The 21,229-nt window shown below is 43.8% G+C and overlaps 1 protein-coding gene across 2 annotated transcripts in view; it reads left to right on the top strand.

Annotated features, from left to right (window-relative positions):
- The first annotated feature begins 1,918 nt into the window (after positions 1-1,918).
- Positions 1,919-21,229, top strand: part of NTN4 (netrin 4) — a 113,131-nt gene continuing 93,820 nt past the window's right edge. Inside the window, exons 1-2 of one of the 2 annotated variants that reach the window (XM_004748504.3) lie at positions 1,919-2,050; positions 4,877-5,406. In XM_004748504.3, coding sequence (XP_004748561.1) covers positions 1,996-2,050; positions 4,877-5,406 — 585 coding nt within the window. In that variant the 5' untranslated portion in view covers positions 1,919-1,995. Of the gene's footprint in view, positions 2,051-4,876; positions 5,407-21,229 lie in introns of those variants that run through there. The other variant, XM_013054186.2, reaches the window with a different exon arrangement.

A 21,229-nucleotide genomic window follows, 5' to 3' on the forward strand; every position in this document is an offset into this window, starting at 1 on the left:
TGCTCAATACCACAGACTCAGGGGTTAGTAATATATGTGCTCTTTCTTTAATTTGCTTTGGCCATTAGGTTAATATTGGGGCTCTGAGACTTTAGATATTATAATTTCCTATCATTTATTTGGTAAAAAGAATAATTTGGAGAGGTGTTCCAGTGACTCAAATGAGAGAGTGTCCATAAGATATGAAGAAAACCCCAACACTGCCAATATTTGGAAACTCAAAGGGTTTATTTCCTAAAGTGTAATATAAATTGCTGTCCCATACCTTTTGCCACTCCCCAGTATTGGCCAGAAGAATAATTTTAATGTCTCCCAAATAGATGAAGCTGACTTCATCCCAGTTTTTCTTGGGAGATACAAATTTCTTATATATCCCCAGGTGAGCCATGAAAAATATGAACTTGAGACCCAAAACTCTGAACTGTCATCATCAGTAACACACAACTGAATTAGGTACTTGTAATGTAGTTAATTTTTTGGGAAATATTCAAAGGCACAAAATGAACATGGCAATAAAACACGGCTGTCTACTTAACTTTTGCCTCCCCCTGGATGTGTGCATGGAATCATATTTTCATAGAAGTTGCAAAAGTTCCAGACTCCAGCGCTATTTAATCTCCTTCCATAAGCAGCAGCCCTGAGCAATCCTATCCACAATTAGCTGCTTCTGGTTGCTACTAAGTTGCCCCCATAACTTACTGCACAACATTATCGTTTCACAGCACTATGCATTTTATATGGAGTGAAAGTGCTTGGAAAGACCAATTTCTCTTTGTCATGTCCCTGCCTCTAGACAAGGATGTTTTACGCTGCCCATTAGCCAGTCCTGTGACCCTTTTCTTTTAGCACCTTGGGTCTGAATTAGGGAACGCTTTTTACATCAAAATGGATACACCTCTGGTAAAGTAAGCATTGATTGTTTAGCCCACTTAGCAGTGCGCTTTCCAAAGCCCACGACCCAGAGCCGGGCTGGGGGGTTCCTTTCTTGGACTGCGAGGTTCCGGGAGAAGGGGTGGCGGAGATGGGGAGTGGAGGGGAGGGTTTGTTTTTTTCTGGGGGATGTGGGAAGGAGGCGCTAGCCTGTTTCGCGGTTTTTTAAGCCCCTTGGCATGTCCTGACCTGATCAAGAGGGAGTCAACTGCTCTCTGGAATGTTCCGGGAGAAGGTGGGAGACTGCTTCCCAGAAGAGGCCTGTGGGTGCTGGAGGGCACCAGGGGGGTCACGCAGGGAGATGCAGGGCAAGCGCCGGGAGGAGCGCGAGAAAAGCTGGGGGCCGAGGTGACCCGTCCCCGCGGGGGCTAAGGCGGGCGGAACAAGCTGGTAGCGAGGCTTCGAGGGCGGCCCGAGGGGCCGGGAGACCCCTCCCGGGGCGCGGCGGCGGCGGCGACCCGGCAGCGCAGGCTGCACCGCCCCGGCTGTCAAGCGAGCGCTGGGGGCGGGCAGGAGGAAGGGGTGGAGGTGCGAGGGGAGGAGGGCTGGCACCGGAGCGCCGCGGTGTCGGTGCAATAAAAATGCATCCCATGGAACTGCCCATGGAGAAGGACGGGACCGAGACGCGGCAGCGAGAGGAGGTGGTAAAAGCGGAGGAGGACGCCCGGGAGGCAGCGGCGGCAGCGGCGGCCGGGAAGTGAAAGGTCTCGCAAAGTTCAGCGGCTGCTGCGGGCGCTGAGCCCCGGGCTAGCGGCGGAGAAGCCCGCGGGACCGCTCTGCAGGGGCTGCGCGGCCAGGCCGGCTATGGTCCGGGGGCTCCCGTCGCCCCTGAGGTGCCCGGGCCCCTCCAGGCCGGTGCGCGAGGGTCACCCCACCGCCCGGCGCGGCCCCGGCCCGCGGCTCCCAGCAGCCGGCGCCCACTGACCGAGCTTGGCGCCCCAGGAGGGGGAAGAAATAAAGAGCCCCAGTTCTTCCCGAGGACTGTTGGCGCTTCATCCCACAACCGAGAGGGCTCAGCTCCCTCCCGCACCCGCCCGGCCCGGGTCCTCCCGGCTCCTCCCGGCCATGGGGAGCTGCGCGCGGCTGCTGCTGCTCTGGGGCTGCTCCGCGGTGGCCGCAGGTGGGTGGTGACGCTGCTGGGCCCCCACCCCCTTTCCCTCGCTCTTTCTGTTCCCTACCTCGGGACTCGGGGGTGCAGGGGAGTGCGGGCTGGGAGCGCTAAGCTCAGCTCCGGAGGATGAAATGAGTGGCCATGTTCCGCCTCTTTCCCCCGGGTCTCTGCAGTTTAAAATACTATTGATTTTTTTGCAACTGCGATGCACATGCCCTTAGATAACCCGATATCCTGGGTGCGCCCTGCCGGAGATACCACGACCTTGGTTTCTTTCTCATTTTGAGCTTGTGAAAAACTGCTTTTCCACTTTGTGAGGGAACAAAGGACCAAGCTCGCCATCCCCCGGCACTTCATGGCCTGAGGAATGATGGGGAGGGATGGCCCAGCGACCCTGGGCGCGCGTGGGCCGCGGCTGCTCTCTCGTGGAGAGCGATCGCCGCAGTCCCCCACCTCATGCTGGGCACTAGGGAACCAGGTAGGGACACCTGGGTGGGGTGTGTGTGCCCTTTCTCCACGGCAGTGGCTGGAACGCAGTGAGACCCCGGGCGGGGAGGTGGTGATAGGTGGTGATCACCCTGGCTTGCACTAGCTGGCTGGCCGCCCCTAGGGAACTGGTACCCTGGCTGAGGCTCCGTGGGAGGTCGGGGGCGGGTCTGCTCTCTGTCTCGGTAACTGGACGGCCGGCAAAGGTGTCGTCAGAGGCTCTCTCCCTCCTGCTCCCACCCAGGCTTTCCTAGGCTGCCCTTGGCCACCCGTTCCCAGCGCGCCGTTTCTAAATTCGGGAGCCCCCCTTCTGTTCCCCTAACCCTAACCCTTGAGGTCACCTGGTTTCTAGTCAGGGGTAAGGGCAGCTCACTGTGTGAGGGGGAAAGAAAGCGAGGGACTGACTCTTCACGCATCCAATCTCTCAAACGTTTCTCCTTTGCTCTAGAAAGGGGGGTGTGGGCTGGAGGGACGGACTGGTGGACAGAGAACATTGGCGCCCTGTACCTTCCCTTCTTCCACTCTGCCCCCCAGAGACGCTGGCAAACAGTAAAGCAAAGTTTTAGAATCTTCACCCCAATCAGCCAGATTCAGGAGCATCCTTGCTAGACTTGGATAGTCACTTCTTTGCGGAGCTCCAAGTATTTTGCCCACCAATTATTTATCTGGCTCCAGTCCTTTCTGTATTTACTACTTTGAAGGCATTTAAAACGACCCAGTACTTTCCCTCAAGGAGCCATTAGAGGTCTAAGATTTTACTTTAATTCTTCTTAGGGATGCACCCCTGCCTGCCTTTATGCATGCTCCCCCCAACCACAAAGTGAATTTTATTAAATCTTTCCCTTTTCAAACCATGTTATGGCAAAAAAAACATGCAAGCAATCAAGAGGTTGTAAATAAATATCACAAGGCAAGTGTTTCAAGTCAAAAATACTTGTACGGGCAGTATATGATTTTCCCTGAAATGCTTTGCAGGTGAGTCATAGCTCACTGTGTGTTTGGGTGATCCTGGCCACAAGCAACTGTTGCTGCCGCTAATCAGAACAGCGGCAAACAAGAGTCTGGGCATAATGCACTTTGAATTTGACATTTAAAAAACCGTGCCTAAAGAAGCCCTTTCTTTTGGTTGCAGAGGCTATGTGGGGCTGGTGATTGTCAGTGTGTGAAATGTCTCTGTTTTAGTCTAAGCTGTCATTTGGCTTCTCCAACAGCCCAGTGATAACAGTTCAGAGGTGCTCTCTCTTAGGAAGCAGAAACGTTCAATTAGCCAGAATTTGGGGTTTGACTTCCTTTTCCTTCTTTCCTTCTCTGTTTTAACTTCTAAAATAGATGATTTTGCTTAAGGTATTCATAATTAACCTGACAAACCCAAATTAAAGGATTAAAATCCATAGTCAAGATGTTAATAAGAGGATAATGTTTATCATCTTAAGTCATTTTGAAACATTAAAGTCTGTTGGACCTTTGTTTGGATGGAAGCACATGTTTCTTTAAGAAGGTGTTTTAGTTCACAGATAATGTTTAAAGGTGCTGTTAGTGGCTGCCAGACTGTAAACATTCTCCTGTTAAGCAAACAGGCAACTACTATATAATCTGTCATAGGTAGAAGCCCTCAAGAGGCAGAGAGCATGTCAAATAAGCTTTTCTGCCATTTAGCAGTTTAGAGATTTCTTCCTTTGTTATATTTACTCAATATCAAAAATAGATATTATGTATCTGAGCACCAGAGGTCTCTCATTTTGCCTCCCTAAGTGAGAGCCCACTGTATATTGAGAAATATCTCGTATTGCTTTTCCTAGGGAATTTGTCCTGTCACATTTTTGGATTAAAAATATAATAGAATAAAACATTTCCTCCTTAATGCATCCTAATAAGCCTGTTAGATAATGCTAAGGACTCAAATTATATCTGAAAGACTAAATTTGATGATCTTAAAAACATTATTGTTTTTAGGGATTATTTAAGTCATACTTCAAAACAAACATGTATTTCAAATATAGGGAAGGTTTAGATGTTTAGAATGTACTTTTTAAGCAAAGTGCTTAAAAAGTTCAGGCCAGTATCTTTCCCCCAGTGTTTTCCTTTTCCTTCCTCTCACCCTTTATCTGTGTGATTTTCCCCCCTTGATGTGAATCGTGTATCACCATGAAATGCACACGCACACACATGCAGGCTTGCACACGTATAGACAAACGCACTGGAAACGCAGGACAGTATTCTGTGCTCCAATTTGATAGAATTTCCTCTTTAGTGAAAGTCTTGAGCTCTTTGGGGATAACTTGACCATTGAAGACAGAAGAGCTTTCCAGATGGGTTTGTCTTGAATAACATATGCTTTCCCTTTCCTAGGACTGAGTGGAGTCGCTGGAGTGAGTTCCCGCTGTGAAAAAGCCTGCAACCCTCGGATGGGAAACTTGGCTTTAGGGAGAAAACTCTGGGCCGACACCACCTGTGGCCAGAACGCCACTGAACTGTACTGCTCCTATAGTGAGAACGCTGATCTGACTTGTCGGCAGCCCAAATGTGACAAATGCAATGCCGCCCAGCCTCACCTGGCTCACCTGCCAGCCGCCATGGCAGACTCATCGTTCAGGTTTCCCCGCACATGGTGGCAGTCTGCTGAGGATGTGCACAGGGAAAAGATCCAGTTAGACCTGGAAGCTGAATTCTACTTCACTCATCTAATTATGGTGTTCAAGTCCCCCAGGCCAGCGGCCATGGTGCTGGACCGGTCCCAGGACTTTGGGAAGACATGGAAGCCTTACAAGTACTTTGCCACGAACTGCTCAGCTACATTTGGGCTGGAAGATGATGTCATGAAGAAGGGAGCTCTTTGCACTTCGAGATACTCCAATCCTTTTCCGTGCACTGGAGGAGAGGTAAGAGCACGCGTTTAACTCCACGCTGTAAGTAAGGTAGAAAAATGTTACCAGCCCACATTTTTTTAAAGCATGAAGGTGTGCTTGTAGCAACATGAATGAAATTAGAATTTTTCATGAGCTTTATTTGTCATAAATTATTTCTCACCCTTAGATATGGATGTGTAGTCAATTTCAAGCAGGTTGTCCACTGGCGGGGTTTGGCTGGGAATTCTAAGGTTTTAATTTTCTTAATTTTAGGAAGAGTAGATACGTGGCATCATCACTCTATCTTTGAGGTTTAAAGAGCTAATGATTTCTTCAGTTAGTGAGACTATTTACTGTAATTCTGAAGGAACAGGAGTTACTGAGACAGCCAGTTCCTGGAGTCCATGCATGCTGGTATCTTCCTGAAACTGTTAACATAAATAGGAAGTAAATAAAACTAAAGCCAAGGGAGAAAAAAAATCTGTTTGTCAGAAGGATACTTTTGTATAACAGTGGAGTTTTATTGTTAAGATTACAAGAATGCATAGCAAACAAATGAGGGTAGTGTCTTTTAAGATACAAAAGTTCTTTTTGGACTCACAGTTGCAGTTTAGGGACTTCTATCTACCCTGGGCCCCAAACCATCTCAACCTCATTTTGCAAAACAGCCTCCTTAGCTATTAGTCCAATTTCTGTATGGAATGTTTTCTCCTTGTTTCATATTTCCCCTTCCCTCATGGGAAAACAGGTCTTTTTAACTTATGTGGATATACCTAAAAAAATCCCCCTAGCCCCTGTATAGCCTTATGAAAACATTTAGAGAAAACTAAGTTAAGTGAAATCAGATTAAGAATGTAAAATACTATCATGTAGATCAAGAAATATGGATTTCAGACAGGTGCCTGGCTGGCTTAGTTGGCAGAACTCAGTCAGAGTCATGTGTTCAAGCCCCATGTTGGATGTAAAGCTTACTTAACAAATAAAATAAAATCATGTTTAAAACATGTTGATTCTGAAAAAAAGGGAAGAGAGAATATAATCTTTCTAATTCTGGCATGTGTCCTGAACCCACAGACTAAAGAAGTGGTTCTCAAGTAGGGGTGCTTTTGCCACCCCCTCGACCCTCCCAGGGGACATTTAGCAATGGCTGAAGACATTTTTGCTAGAAGAGGGATGCTGTGGGCATCTCGTGGGTGGAGGCCAGGAACTGCTAAAACTCCTACAAGACGGTCGTCTCACTCCCACTCCCACCCCCAACAAAGAATTCTTAGCCTCTTGTGTTAATAGTAGCAAGGCTGGGAGAGCCTGGACTATGTGTGAGGCATATGTCCAATGTCTATAATACAAGAGCTACAAAGACCAAGATAAGCTCCCTTCTAGTAGTCCTAGCTGTCCTTTGTATTACTATTCTCCGGCTTCCCAGATGATTGTACTTAGGAAACACTTAGGAGCCCCTGCTATGTATTAGGCACTATAGTCAGTGCCACTAATTCTGCCTTTGGTTTGGGGAGAGGGGTGCTTGCGAACGGCCTAGTGAAGAAGCTGGTCGGGAACTTCTTCCCCCTGCTACCAAAGTCACATATGGACTTTAGCCATGTTACCCAGCTCCTTCTTCTGTGTGCTGTCTGTGGACCGGGCACAGTGCCGCTAGCATGGGAACCAAGTGGGAGTGGCACAAACAGCCAACAGATGACTTTTCCTACTTCTTCTTCTTGGTCTCTAAAGTTGGCACCTGGGTGGCTCAGTCAGTTAAACATCCGACTTGGTTTTGGCTCAGGTCGTGAGCCATGAGGGTCACAAGACGGAGCCCTGCGTGGGGGTGGGGTGTGTGTGTGCCTGAGATTCTCTTCTTTCCCCCCCTGCCCTCTTGCTCATGCTCTCTCTCTCTCTTTCTCTCTCTCAAATAAATAAATACATCTTAAGTAAATAATAAAGTTGGCTTCATATTGTAAACCCATGTGCACCGTGTCACGATGGACGTTTTTAAAAGATACCAGGATAGGAAAGAGACGGATAAGTTGGACTCATTGTTTTCTTATGTGGAGAACACTTTGTGTTACAAACAAGGGAATGGCTTGAACTCTCAAATTGCTTTGGAATTGATCCACACGCTCATATCGGTTCCCTACATCTCCGTGCTACTGGGCCATGTGTATCTATGAAGTAGCAAAAATACAGTCTTTCAGTAACCAGATGGCAGGCGTGCTTGCTTAGCAAATACCACATTGAATGCATTACAATGGCCCAGCAATTACTTAGAGATAACTAAAGTAACATTTATTTAACTCAGAGTGGAAGCAAAATCTTATCTTCTTTAAAGCCCAACTACTTACTGTCATCAGTGCTTATTATATCAAATTTCAAGCACAGAGAGACTAAAATTTGTGTTAGATATTTTGCTTTTTATAACCAGTTTTAGTTACCTTTTATATCCAGTTTGTTTGAGTAGAGTTCAAATTCAATGGCAAGAAAAAAAATCAAGAGCCATATGGTTCCCTCTCAAGTATTTTTACGAGCATACAGTAAACCATCATAGAATTTCTTCCCTTCAGAGCACGGGTTTGGGAGTGAATCTTTCCCTCCTGAGTTGGAAAGTAGAAGAGAGTCTTCCTCAAACATAAGGTTCAGAGGACACCTCCCTGGAGGTGTTTACTACCTATGTCTCCTGTGTTGCTGTGAAATATAAGTTAGTGCTGAACTACAGATTAATTTTGCAGGACAACACTCTATCCCCAGTCTCCATCTTTGGTCAGAAAAAATAAGCCAATTCCCCTAGGGTCAAATAAGTCATCTCAAATTTCATTTGTTGCTTACTTATACTATTACAGACCTCTATCTTTCTCCATTCAATATAAGACTTCTTAGGACTTTTCTAAGTATTATCCTACTACTCAGGCTAAAATAACTATATCCCAGACTTAATTTGTTTCCATTATTCATTCCAAAATACTTCTTTGGGCTTTTAGGGCCTTAGAGAGACCTGTAGCTTCATGTCTAAGAAATCAGATACCTCTATCTTCAGAGTTGAAGGCACCAGACATCTGAAAGAGGACTTTCAAAAATATGGGCTCCAGTGGGGTGCCTGGGTGGCTCAATCAGTTAAGTGTCTACCTTCAACTCAGGTCATGATCCCAGTGTCCTGCATGGGGCTCCCTGCTCATCGGGAGCCTGCTTCTCCCTCTCCTCCCCACTTGCACATGCGCTCTCTCTCAAATAAATATATAAAATCTTTTTTAAAAACAATACAGTCCTCAAAAGCCTCCCAGAAGAATACTTTTTAAATCAAGTTAAATCAAGGTTAAATATGCTATACAACAACTTCCTAAACTGGTCAGCATTTACAATGAATGGTTCTCCTGCATGTGTCTTTGCAGGACAGGAAACCAAGGCTCAGAGGTGAAGCGACTTACCCAACAACATTGCATTAGTTAGTTCTATGGCAAAAGTAGGACTAAATCATGGGTCTTCTAACTGTAAGTCTAGTGTTTGTTCCACAAAACTATGTTCTCTTGTCATTATTGACCCCGAAAGAACTGCTTGCAGAGAGATGTCTGCATATCTCTCTTCTTGCTCACTCTGTCACAATCATTTGTTACTCATTTGTATGTGACATGAATGTGAAAAAGGTGATGCCAAACAGCTTTCTCCTGAGCAGGAGTGTCCTCTGAGTATCAGTGGTGTTCTGGGCATAAAAGGTTCCATGACCAAACTAGGTTGGGAAACACTGAGTGGGTTTAGCAAAATGAACACCTGTAAATACATGAACGTTCTCATTATGTGACCTGTGTTCCCAAGTGGGAAATATAGGATGTGACATTCCCAAACTTATTTACCCAGTGGAACCCTCTTTTTGCAGAACTCCAATTACTAGCTTTCAGAACCCCTGGGATCCCCAGATTACAAGTTGGAAAATGCTGGGATGGAGGTGTTAAGGCTCCCCAAATTCGAGTAAAAGGACAGATGGGAGAGATGTTGTTCAAGGGGGACCAAGTTTCAGTTATGCAAGACGAATAAATTCTGGAGATGATGAGTAAATTCTAGTGAATTTATAATGAATAAATTTTAGTGTACAGCGATGTGACTATACTTACCAACATTTCCTTGTGTGTTGGTAATTGTGTAATTGTGTAATTTACTAAATTACTTGTGTAATTTACTAAGAGGGCATTTCAAGATTCTCACCATACATATACAAAGAAAGTGGTAACTGAGGTGATGGGTACGTTAATTAACTTGAACATGGTGATTATTTCACAATGCATGTGTACGTCAGATCGTCAAATCATACTCCTTAAATATACATACTTCTCAATTTTCACATATATCTCAGTAATTTTTAAAAAGGCACAGAGAGGCCTGGTGCTTGTCATGGTTTGACATCAAAGCTCTATGCCTGTTGGGGGCTTCATCTTCTACTTCGCTGGAGCAGTGGGTAGTAATAGCTTTGAAGCTAAAGGTAAGAGGTTCGATCAGCTTTGGGGGGATTCAGAGAAGCACTGTCAGACCCCCTCTGGGTACAGAAAACAGAGGGAAGTGAAGAGTTACAGCAAATCATTTCAGGCTCTGCACAGTGAGGCTTCTTTCAAAGGGAGTTTCAGTCGTCACTGTTCAGGAGACAGCAATGTTCCAGTGACCTCAAGGCACCTCTAGAGTGATGGAGTCATCATCTCAGAAGCAAGCATTGCTGCCTCTTGCTCTATAACTTACTGCTAGAAAAGCTCTATTCAAAATTGGATAGCAACCAACCAAACCACACAGACTTTTTCCCCCCTCTAGGGCACTATGAATATAAAACATTCAAAGGGAGGCAGCGGCACAGAGAAGCCAAGGACAGAAGAAGGCTGGTCTCAAATGAAGCACCAGGGAAGGATCGTGCCGGCTTTATTTGCCTCTGTATTCCCAGCATGGAAGCACATTGCTGGGGTCACAGTAGGCATCCAGTAAATCTGTAGCTGAATAAATGAGCATGAACAGATGAGAGAAAATGACAAGGAAGAGCACATCCTTAGATGACACAGAGGGGGAAAACGAATATAAACCTCGGGGAGGGGGATAAGATTCAGAAACCCTGGTTAACATAGAGAAGTTGAACTGGTAAAAATATGAGATAAGCTGTGGTTGGGGAAAGGCAGCTAATGAAGGACCTTAAATTACGTTTATTCATTCATTTGTTCATCAAATACTTTTGGGGCTTTTAGGTGTCTGATGCCATTCCAGGTGCTGGGGATATGGTGGCGAATCAAAACGACAGAAGTCCCCGTTCCCATGAGGCTTCGGTTCTGGGGGAGGGGGTTAAAGGGAGAACAGAAAACCAACACTTAAGTAAAATATAGAGTATGTCAGAGTGTGATAAGGACCAAATTAAATTAAATTAAATTAAAAGAAATAAATAAGAATAAAAAGAAAGGAAAAGAGAACAAGGTGGAGGATGGGGAGTGCTAGCAAGGAGGGCTTGCTGTTTCTAAACAGATGGAAAGATTCGTGCTCGATGGAATAGTCGAGAATTCTGAGTTCCTGGCAAGTTATTCTGAGTGAACAAAATCTGTAATTAAGGGTCCCATGTCTTCAGCCTGTAGATATGGAAAAATAAAGTTGTGTATTATAATGACAAACATTGTGAAAAATCCCTCTTGCAAGTGTTTCTTAGAATGAGAGCATTTGAAAAGGAACCTACATGTCATCGATGGAAAAACACATGACTGATGAGTAATCTGAAGGCTAAAGGGAGTTAAATGACTTGTCTGTAATTACTCAGCTGAAATCCGTGTTTCCTAACTTGTAGCCCAGTGCTATTTCCACTATAATAGTTTGAAATTCCTTTGTCTCAAGTCAGGTGGTGTGAAAGATACGAAAAAGATATACATTCCTTTCTTTTACTGTCCTTACAATCTACTGGGTCAGAATTTAAACATGATCCTTGGGGTGGCTAATTTATTAAATAATATGAGATAGTGTATGATTAATTCCCAGATATGTTGTGCAAATAACATGCCTTTCAAAATCTGAGTAATCATTTGTCTCTTTGAAGGATGTCTCTTTGGCCCAGAAAAGATTACATTTTAATACCTTGTGGTAAAGTCACTGGCACAAGTGTGCAGAAAATGATTAATTACTTAATCAGGTTTTTGCAGGTATTTACATTTGCAATATGCTAAGCAATAGTTAGACTTTTAGCTGAAAAGATAATGTAATACATGAGTTGGAATACTTTCTAAACACTCCTCTTTGGTTAGCTCCTTGTGTTTTCTTAATCACTGAAACCTGCTTGTGCCGATTTTTGCAGTAGCAACACCATGAGTCATGGGGGCAGCGAATACCCATGTGGCAGGCATTCTGTAGAGTGCACCATACCCCTTACTTGCATGAGAATCCTGATAGCTCAGGTCCAGTAGTAACCCTATTCTACAGAAAAAGAAACTGAGACTTAGTGAGTCAGAGTAACTTGGTCAGACTCAAATAAGAAATGAGCCAACCCACGCCAGAGCAGGGATTATTAGTTTGCCTTTAAATTATTTACATGATTAGGTTTTATTATAACTAAATTTTTTTTTTAAAAAGTCAACTAGCTAGTAGCTGCTTGAAGTCATTTTTCTTACCAAGTTATTCATCCAGTGTATTAATGTTTTGCTTTGAAGCATATTCCTAGGTATAATTTTGTTGAACTTCCTTGAAAATAAAATGTTGTATATATTTGTTTAGAGTGTTTCGATTAGCCACACCCTGGGATACTCCTTTCCTGCAGGAGTGGGGCCAGAAATTTATAACAGTGTTCTTCAGGGAAAAAACAAAAATGCCTTTAGTTTAAAAAAAAATCCACAAGGCAGTTGTTAATTAAAATTACTTAAAGAAGCTACATAAAAATTAGAACCAACCCAGAGATCAAATCAATAAACTTCGATTTATTGGTTTCAAAGAATAGACTCTTCCTCCAAAAATACCTCCTTTCTAGCTATTTAAAAAAAAAAAAAGTCTGTTAGCATCTGTTTGCTTTGCCTTTGTTCAATTAGATGGTTTAACTTTGCTAATATTTTGTTAAAATATTCTGGAAACTTTGAGAAATCAGATTATAAAATGCCGAGTTAGCACGAATGATTCACCTTGAAAAATTAAGGCCAGACATTGAAGAGCAGACAAGGAGCAGGCACCGCAGGTCAGGTATATCTGGGCATAGAAGAGGCGCTTCCTACCATGGCATGGAGAACCCTAGAAACCAGAATGGTGGTGATAGGGATTGAGGGCTTAGGAAGATGAGGAAAATGAATCATGACAGAGAATACAGAAGTTACTGCTTCTTTTTTTTTTTTTTTTAAGATTTTTTGTATTTATTTATTTGACAGATCACAAGTGGGCAGAGAGGCAGGCAGAGAGAGAGAGGAAGAAGCAGGCTCCCTGCCAAGCAGAGAGCCCGATGCGGGGCTCAATCCCAGGACCCTGGGATCATGACCTGAGCAGAAGGCAGAGGCTTTAACCCACTGAGCCACCCAGGCGTCCCAGAAGTTACTGCTTCTGAACAGAATCAGAAGTGTCTGAAAACTCAGTAAATACAACCCTCTCCCTCCTCTGCACCCCCATGTACTCTGTCACTCGCACATAACCATATCACATCCCCTACCTCTTCTACTCCTATAGCGTTCACTTCTTGAGGAACTCTGTCGCATCTACCCTTGTGTGTGCCCTGTGGCTCCTAGCCCCCAGCCTCTGTACCTGGCACAGATCTCTGCAAGGCATAACTGTCCAAAATACATTTATTGAATTCAATCATACTGAATCATATGAATGTTTATTAATTATGTTGGATATTACACATCTACTACTAAGTGCTAAGCTTTTCGAAGTAGTCATGATTCATTTATTCTTTCTATAATTCTTTATAAAGCATCTCCTATATGCCAACCACTATTTTAGGAGTTGGAGATACAGAGCAAAAAATAAAAAAATTCCTATCCCTGAGCTTACATTCTAAATGTAAGATGCTAAACAAGATAAAATATATTCAATGTTAGACAGTGGTAAGTGGGGGCGCCTGGGTGGCTCAGTGGGTTAGGCCTCTGCCTTCGGCTCGGGTCATGATCTCAGGGTCCTGGGATTGAGTCCCACATCGGGCTCTCTACTCAGCAGGGAGCCTGCTTCTCCATCTCTCTGCCTTCCTCTCTGCCTACTTGTGATCTCTGTCTGTCAAATAAGTAAATAAATAAATCTAAAAAAAAAAAAAAAAAGACAGTGGTAAGTGTAAGGGAAAAAATAAAGCAGGGGAAGGGGCTAGAAAGTGGAGAGGAGATTTTTAGTGTTTAGAAAGAACTCCCAGGGAAAGAACTCACTGGAACTTTTGAATAAGGACTTGAAGGAAAGCAGAAGTGAGCAGTGGACATATAAGGAAAGAGCAAAGGCCCCAAGGAAGTATGTCTGATGTCACCAGGACAGAGAGGAGGCTGATGATGAAACAGAGGGATGGAGGTACAGCATAGTCCGTGAGGTCAGAGGTCAGAGGTCAGAGAGATATTTAGAGGGTGGTGCCTCAGAGTAGGTGTCAGGATAGCCCAAATTTACACTCAGATCAGTTAAAGCCTGTTAATTATTTCTAGAATCCCCTTTCATTCGCCAAGTAGTCCCAATTTGGACTATAAAGTATTATAAGTTGTTATTATAAGATCATTTTACCATGGATGAGCTTGGAACTCATTGGAGGTTTTAAGGAGAGGGAAGAAATGATGAATTTCTTTTTCATAGGATCACTTTGGCTTATATATTAAGAAAAAAACAAAGAGGGAAGCTGGGAGACTGGCTAGCATGCTATTGTGATAATTCTGGCGAGCTCTCACAGCCCACGGACAAAGGAGAGCAGTGGAGACGGTGAAAGGTAGTTGAGTTTGAGATCAATTCTGTGGAAAGATCGAACAGCATCTGCGGACAGGTGGGATGGAGTGTGTGAGAGAAAGAGAGAAGTAAGGATGCTTTTAGTCTGATCACCTGGAAGAATGGACTGGCCATTTACTCAGGTGGAGAAGACTCTAGGGAAGGGATTTGGAGAGGAATGCCAAGAGCTCATTACTGGACACGCCAAGTGTGAGTTGCCTATGAGACATAGGAGTGGAGATACCAAGTAGGCAGCTAGATCTGTGAGTGTAGAGTTCAGAGGAGAGGTCAGTAGTACATAGATAAATTTGGGAGTCATCCGTGTAGAGGTGATATTGAAAACCCTGAAACTGGATGAGATTATCAGGGAGTGGATATACATGGAAAAGAGGAAAGTCCAAAAACTGAGTCCGGGGAGGATCAAACTCCGTCCAGTCATGCTGCCATTACTAAAAAATAAAACAAACAAACAAAAAACACTCTTGCAAATCCCAAGGCTTATATGAAAACCAGTCTTGCCAGTCTGGGGGGTCCGATGGTTAAGAAACAGCATCCATCGAATAACATTGCCTTTCCACAGTCAGGATGGTCAGTGCAAATTCTCAAATGACAAATGTGAAGGAAGGCATAGGGGCTGCAGCTTTAGGTCACCAAAAGACCAGAACGCATAGGGAAAAGAGAAAGTGCTGACTGGATTCGGACAGAGGATGGAAAACGGAAAGGGAAGAGTACTGAAGGGAAAAGTTGATTTTAGTGACCTTCAGATTTTAAGGGCCTCGTATTCCATTTCATCTTGACCTATCCCACTCTTTACCCTCTTCTGACTCAAAATTGCAGCTGCAGGAGCAATTTTTTAGAATGATTATAAAAAATTATTTTTGAGTGCCCCTAGGCCATCACAGTACCGGAAACTAAAATGTAGCATTGTACACATTTTTTCCAGCTTAGTGTGTTGTGAAATTTGATTTGTAGAATGCGATGACAGGCAGTGACCTAAGGCACAGGAACTATATGGTTAATCCCATTTAAGTACACTGTCACAATTTTTAAAATATGTTATTAATATTTTAATTAATGCCCACTGTATTGATGTTTAATTATTTTGCCTAGGAGAGGAAGAGAAAGCCAACATTTGGAGATCATGGTAGAACGTGCCATGCATTCTGCATAGAGATCTTTCTGTATCTCTAAGGAGCAAATAAACTCTTTTCCTGGATCGTTTGTCTTGTTAAGGAACAAACAAAAAACACCAACCTTCTTTCTACATCATGTTTCTCTTCTCTTCCTAACCTTCCTGCAAATGATAGAGGAACAGAAGCCTTTTCAGGCATCAGCTGTGTTTGCTGATATTACTTTACACTTATAATTACAGTTCCTAAAACAATAAAATAATTGTGCAAAATATTCCCATGCTTTCTACGTGACATCATGTTCATCTGTGCTAACACTGTATCTTTTGGCTGCCACTGAAAAGGGCTTCTACATTTAAAATTAGATTGGAGAAAATGTAGTCACTCTCTTATACTGTTTAATCTCCATTAAGGACTATGGTTTCTCTTTATTCTAGCCGATCTGAGCCTTCAGAGGTCTTTGAGGTTTTCTAATTTCTCTTGTAATCGATGCTATATTTCTCTCATGTGACCTCTGTCCTTATCTCCATATGAAAGCAAAGGTCAATGAAGGACATTTCAAACCAATGATCTATTGGAAGAACCAGGCACTCCCCAAGAACCCTTATCTTTGTTGCTTCCTACCCTGACACACCCAAAGGGGAGCAACACTCACCCCTGTGTAACAGTAGCATCCTCCATGATGATTATCAAAGTGCAGGAGAATGTAAGCCCACTGGGGTTCCTTTGGGTGGAGTGTAGTGAGGAGGTATAGTTTACAAAAACAACAACAACAAAAAACCCCAAATCACAAGGTAACTGTCAGCTCCCTCTTCCCAACTCCTTTCCTCCCCACGTGCGCTATCCACTCCAATGTGTTACTTATGGCCATTTTTCTTTGAAATTTTCATTTCTTTCCTCAAGGCATCTAGTTTTTCCACATCAGACCACTTCTTTTATCTCTTCTCTGGCTCAAAATATGAACCTGTCTGTGAAAAGGAACATGACACCAAGCCTGCCCCCATGATTTTCTCTCTGGAATCTTGAGTCGCTTCTCGCAACTCCATTTCCCCCTTGTGTTCCCATCACATTCTTGGTCTACTGTTCACCTTCTTGTTCCTTCAGCTAGACAGCTGAACTCTGCTGGGAAAAATTTAAGACACAATTGTGCTGAGGGACACTGCCATGAATTTATGTTTTCCAGTCTAATCTGGCCCTCAAACTTCCCTGGAAATCCTTTTTTCTTCAGCCCTCTTTCATTCCTGTAGTGAGTCTTCAAGAGCTTCTCTCACCTCCCTCAGACCCCTCCTCACCACCACCCCACTTCGTCTTGTTTTCAGCTAAAGAACTTGCCTCCTACCTCACTGAGAAAATAAAAACTTGTGGGAATGGCATCACAGGCTAACCCAGAACAGCCCATCAAGGCAAAAGCTGAGATTCATTCTCAATTCCTTTCTCTCCCTCAGCCAGTGGCAGTTGTTTACCAGGTCCTATCCAGTTCTGCCCCTGGCGTCTGTTTTGAGTATGCTTGCTTCTCTCCATCATACACAACCGTCCTGGCGCAAGCCACCGTGATTTGTCACTTATACTCATTATGGCAGTATTCTTCTGAATGTTCTCATTGTTCGGTCATGCTTGCTCTATGATCTATTCTCTATGCCACACTCAAGGGGCTTCTTCAAAATCCAGAATGTCACTTCTCTGCTTACTCCCCAGTTCCCCCTCCACATAGTCGACATTTCTTACTGTGGCATGCCGGGGATCTTTCCGAATGCCCTGGCCTCATCTCTCATCACTGCCTCACCTGCCCTGTTCCAGCTGAACCTACTGACACACGTGCTTCCTTGTCCTGATGCTCTGCTCTGCTCTTCTATTCCCTTCCCCAAGTCTTACCTCTCATTCACTTAGCTGAGTTGTCAGTCAAATATTTTTTGGGTGGGTGAGTTGATGGCTAGATTATTCATCCCCGAGGGCTGCTTACACTACCCCTCTTCTGAAGATCCTGGGTTATGTGCACCACACACGTGTGTCACATGGCTACACCCATAGCGCATGCTCACCTCTGTTGTAGCATTTATCACCTTGTTCTGTGAGCCCCTTCAAGCAGTTCAGGCCGCGCTTTTGAGATGTACTACCTTAGCATCTAACATGCTGCCTGACACAGTAAATAGATATTTTTTTTTTTTAAAGATTTTTATTTATTTGTTAGAGAGAGAGAGATACAGAGCGCAAGCACAGGCAGACAGAGTGGCAGGCTAGAGGCAGAGGGAGAAGCAGGCTCCCTGCCGAGCAAGGAGCCCGATGTGGGACTCGATCCCAGGACGCTGGGATCATGACCTGAGCCGAGGGCAGCCACTTAACCAACTGAGCCACCCAGGCGTCAAGTAAATGAACTCCGAAGTGTTATCGTTGTTAATATTATCAATGATAACCACTTACTGGTTTTCGTGGCTTGAGGCGCTTGGATGCAGGGTCTCTGGTGTGCAGATACACTGAACAATCTGGGGGAAGACTTGCTGCATGTCCCCTAAGTTACCATTTAGGATGACAGATCCAAGGCAGTTGATCAGTACAGTTTCTCAGCAAGGACAATGTCATTGGTTCTGTGTCTTTGCAAACCCAAACCACGGGCTCTATTCCTAACCTCTGAAGGTCTGGCACGGATGGAAAGGTACAAATCTATCACCACCCCTCAAAAGCCAGTGAAGGATGCATGGAAGGTTCGTTGGGGGATTTTGTTTAATTTTTCCTCAGTATCATTGAGAATGATCGCACAGAGGGCCTCCTGATTACGCTTCTGCAGTTTTTCTGGCTGGGTTTCTTCTCAGAATGCTAAGCTGGGCGCAGAGGTGTTTGTTTCGTGATTCTAGGGAACAGTCACCTCATGGCACTGCCTCTGGACAAACTGGGGTAGGTACTTGGTTCACTTAGAAAAACTGAAACACTTGTTACTTCCTTTCCCAAAGAATTGCTGTTTCCATTAACATCCTTTCCATAGCGTTGAAGAAAGAAGTTTAAATATTATTTCCTTTGACAAAACAGACAAAAATTCTCAAAAAAAAAAAAAAAAAAAAGTAAGATTTGGAAGCTGTGTCTCTTTTCAGTTGCCTGAAATTCATAGTAGTATATTCCTTCCTCAAGGAATTTATTATCCAATTGAGGCTTCTTTTTTAAATATTTTATTTATTTGGTGCCCCTGGGTGGCTCAGTTGGTTGGGCGTCTGCCGCTGGCTCAGATCATGATCCTGGGGTTCTGGGATCTACCCATATTGCATTGGCTTCTTGCTTGGCAGGAGCCTGATTCTCCCTCTCCCAAACACCCCTGCCACCCACTTGTACTCTCTCTTACTGTCTCTCAAATAAGTAAATAATCTTTTCAGAAAAATATTTTATTTATTTATTTGAGAGAGAGCAGGAGAGAGAAAGCATGCAAGCAGCAAGGAGGGATAAAGGGTGAGGGAGAAGCAGGCTCCCCGCTGAGCAGGGAGCCCAGTGTGGGACCCATCCCAGGACCCTGAGATCATGACCTGAGCCAAAGGCAGAGACTTAACAGACTGGGTCACCCAGGCGCCCCCAATTGAGACTTCTGAACTGCTGTCTTTTAAAGGATGAATAATAATTGAAAGATGGGGCAGGAAATTCCATGGAAAGGTGCACCTGTATAAGGAAAGTCAACTTTCAGAATGGCTGGAGCCTACAGGATGGTGGGGAGTGAGGAAGAGTGAGGGATTTGGGAAACAGGAGGCTGGTCCTGGGGGATCGGGTCAGACTATAAATGGTCTAGTGTGTCCATATTTTGGACTCTGTCTGGTAGGTGGTGGAGACCAATCAATAGCTCTTCTGGGTAGGGATAGCCTAATCGGAACTGTTCACAAAAAACAACTCAGGGAGCATGTGAAAAATTCTTGGGCAAAATTTATGAGATTAAACTTAATAGTGATGAATGTCAATTCCTCTTTTCAAAAATCAACTGTACTACCACCAGAGAGGTGTGACTTATGAGCCATTCGTGTGAAAAAGGCCTCAAGGTTTCAGTTGACTGTAATCTCACTGTGAGTCAACAATATATCATGATTGCCATAAAAGCTAATGCTACTTTAGGCTACATGAATAGAATAATGTTTCAAACAAAGGAGAGACTAGTCTTTCTGCTGTGTTCTCCTATCAAAGCATAGCTAGAATATTATGTTCAGGTCAAGATATTCCTATTTAGAGAAAGCCAAGCAGAACTGGTGAGAGCAATTAGAAATCTCATTATATAATGAACAATTAACTTAGGATATTTTGCTTATGAGAGAGGATTTATGGATGTTCAGGAATTGCTAGCATTCTTCAGATGTTTGAAGAGGGATTAAATGGACTCTGATGCTTTCAGGAGGCAAGAATATGACCAAAGAAAGACTTTCTTAAAAACTGGATGTATCCAAGAGACAGAGGGTTCCCCTGCGTTTCTCATCCCATGAAATGTGTCAGGAAAGGCTGAGTGATCGTGTATAGATTCAAAGGTCTGTTTCAGGACTCTAGTGTCCCACCTACCTCTGAACACACAAATCATTCCATTGAGTAGTAAATGACTACGAAAATCCTTTATCTCCAAACTACACCAATAGTACAGGTTCTGGAGTGAGCACTGCTTAGCTAGTCACAGTGTTGTTCTGGCTAGCTAGGCAGCAGTCCTCAGTTTTGGTGCAAACTTTTTGGGGAGATCTCATATTTTTGCAAAGTGAGTGGTCCTTCTTCTTAACCACTGAGCAAGAGGAAGTCACTTAACTGTTAAAGAAAAGGGAGGTAGGGGAAAAAGAAATGAGCCCCTATTCCCTGAGTCTCTATTTTGTAATTAGAGATGACATTTTATGTGTAGTTCATAATATCAACAGATGAAATGAGGCAGCACATGTACAGGAGTCGGAGTCTCACATTTGGTCCCTTACCAGGCTCTGGTGGTTCCGTCTCTAAGTTAGCTCTCTCCGGCACTGTCACCACTTTAGTTCAAGCTCCCTTATCTTACACTGGAACCTCTCAGTAGCCTCTCTCTCTCAGTTAGGGGCTCTAGATTCTTCATTTGTAAATTGAATCAAAGTGAGAAAGAGTAAGACAAGCCATATATAAATGTGTTTTATAAATGGCTAAGTACTATATTAATACTAATTATTCATAGTCATGTAATTCAATTACATTATTAGCGAAGTGAACTTTGAGGCCACTTTATCTAGTCACTGGTCAGCTGTCAATGTTTCCAAGAGCACCAAAGGTCTGTATTTTGGTTTAATGCTTTTGGACAGACAAACCGAGAACATCAGCCTTAGTCATTTAATAGTAGATAAAGCGAATATAAAGAATTATACACTTGTATACCACCTCACAGCAGTCAGAATGGCTAAAATTAACAAGTCAGGAAATGACAGATGCTGGCAAGAGTGCGGAGAGAGGGGAACCCTCCTGCACTGTTGGTGGGAATGCAAGCTGGTGCACCCACTCCGGAAAACAGCATGGAGGTCCCTCAAAAAGCTGGAAATAGAGCTACCCTATGACCCAGCAATTGCACTACTGGGTATTTACCCTAAAGATACAAACGTAGTGATCCGAAGGGGTACGTGCACCCGAATGTTTATAGCAGTAATGTCCACAATAGCCAAACTATGGAAAGAGCCTAGATGTCCATACATACAATGGAATACTATGCAGCCATCAAAAAAGAAATCTTGTCATTTGCAATGATGTGAATAGAACTAGAGGATATTATGCTGAGCAAAATAAGTTAATCAGAGAAAGACAATTATCATATTATCTCCCTGCTTTGAGGAATTTGAGAGGCAGGGTGGGGGGGGGTTGTGGGGTTAGGGAAGGAAAACGTAAAACAAGATGGGATCGGGAGGGAGACAAACCATAAGAGA

Source organism: Mustela putorius, unplaced genomic scaffold (assembly GCF_011764305.1).
Source record: "Mustela putorius furo isolate JIRA1106 unplaced genomic scaffold, ASM1176430v1.1 tig00000788_pilon_pilon_pilon, whole genome shotgun sequence".
NCBI lineage: Eukaryota > Metazoa > Chordata > Mammalia > Carnivora > Mustelidae > Mustela > Mustela putorius.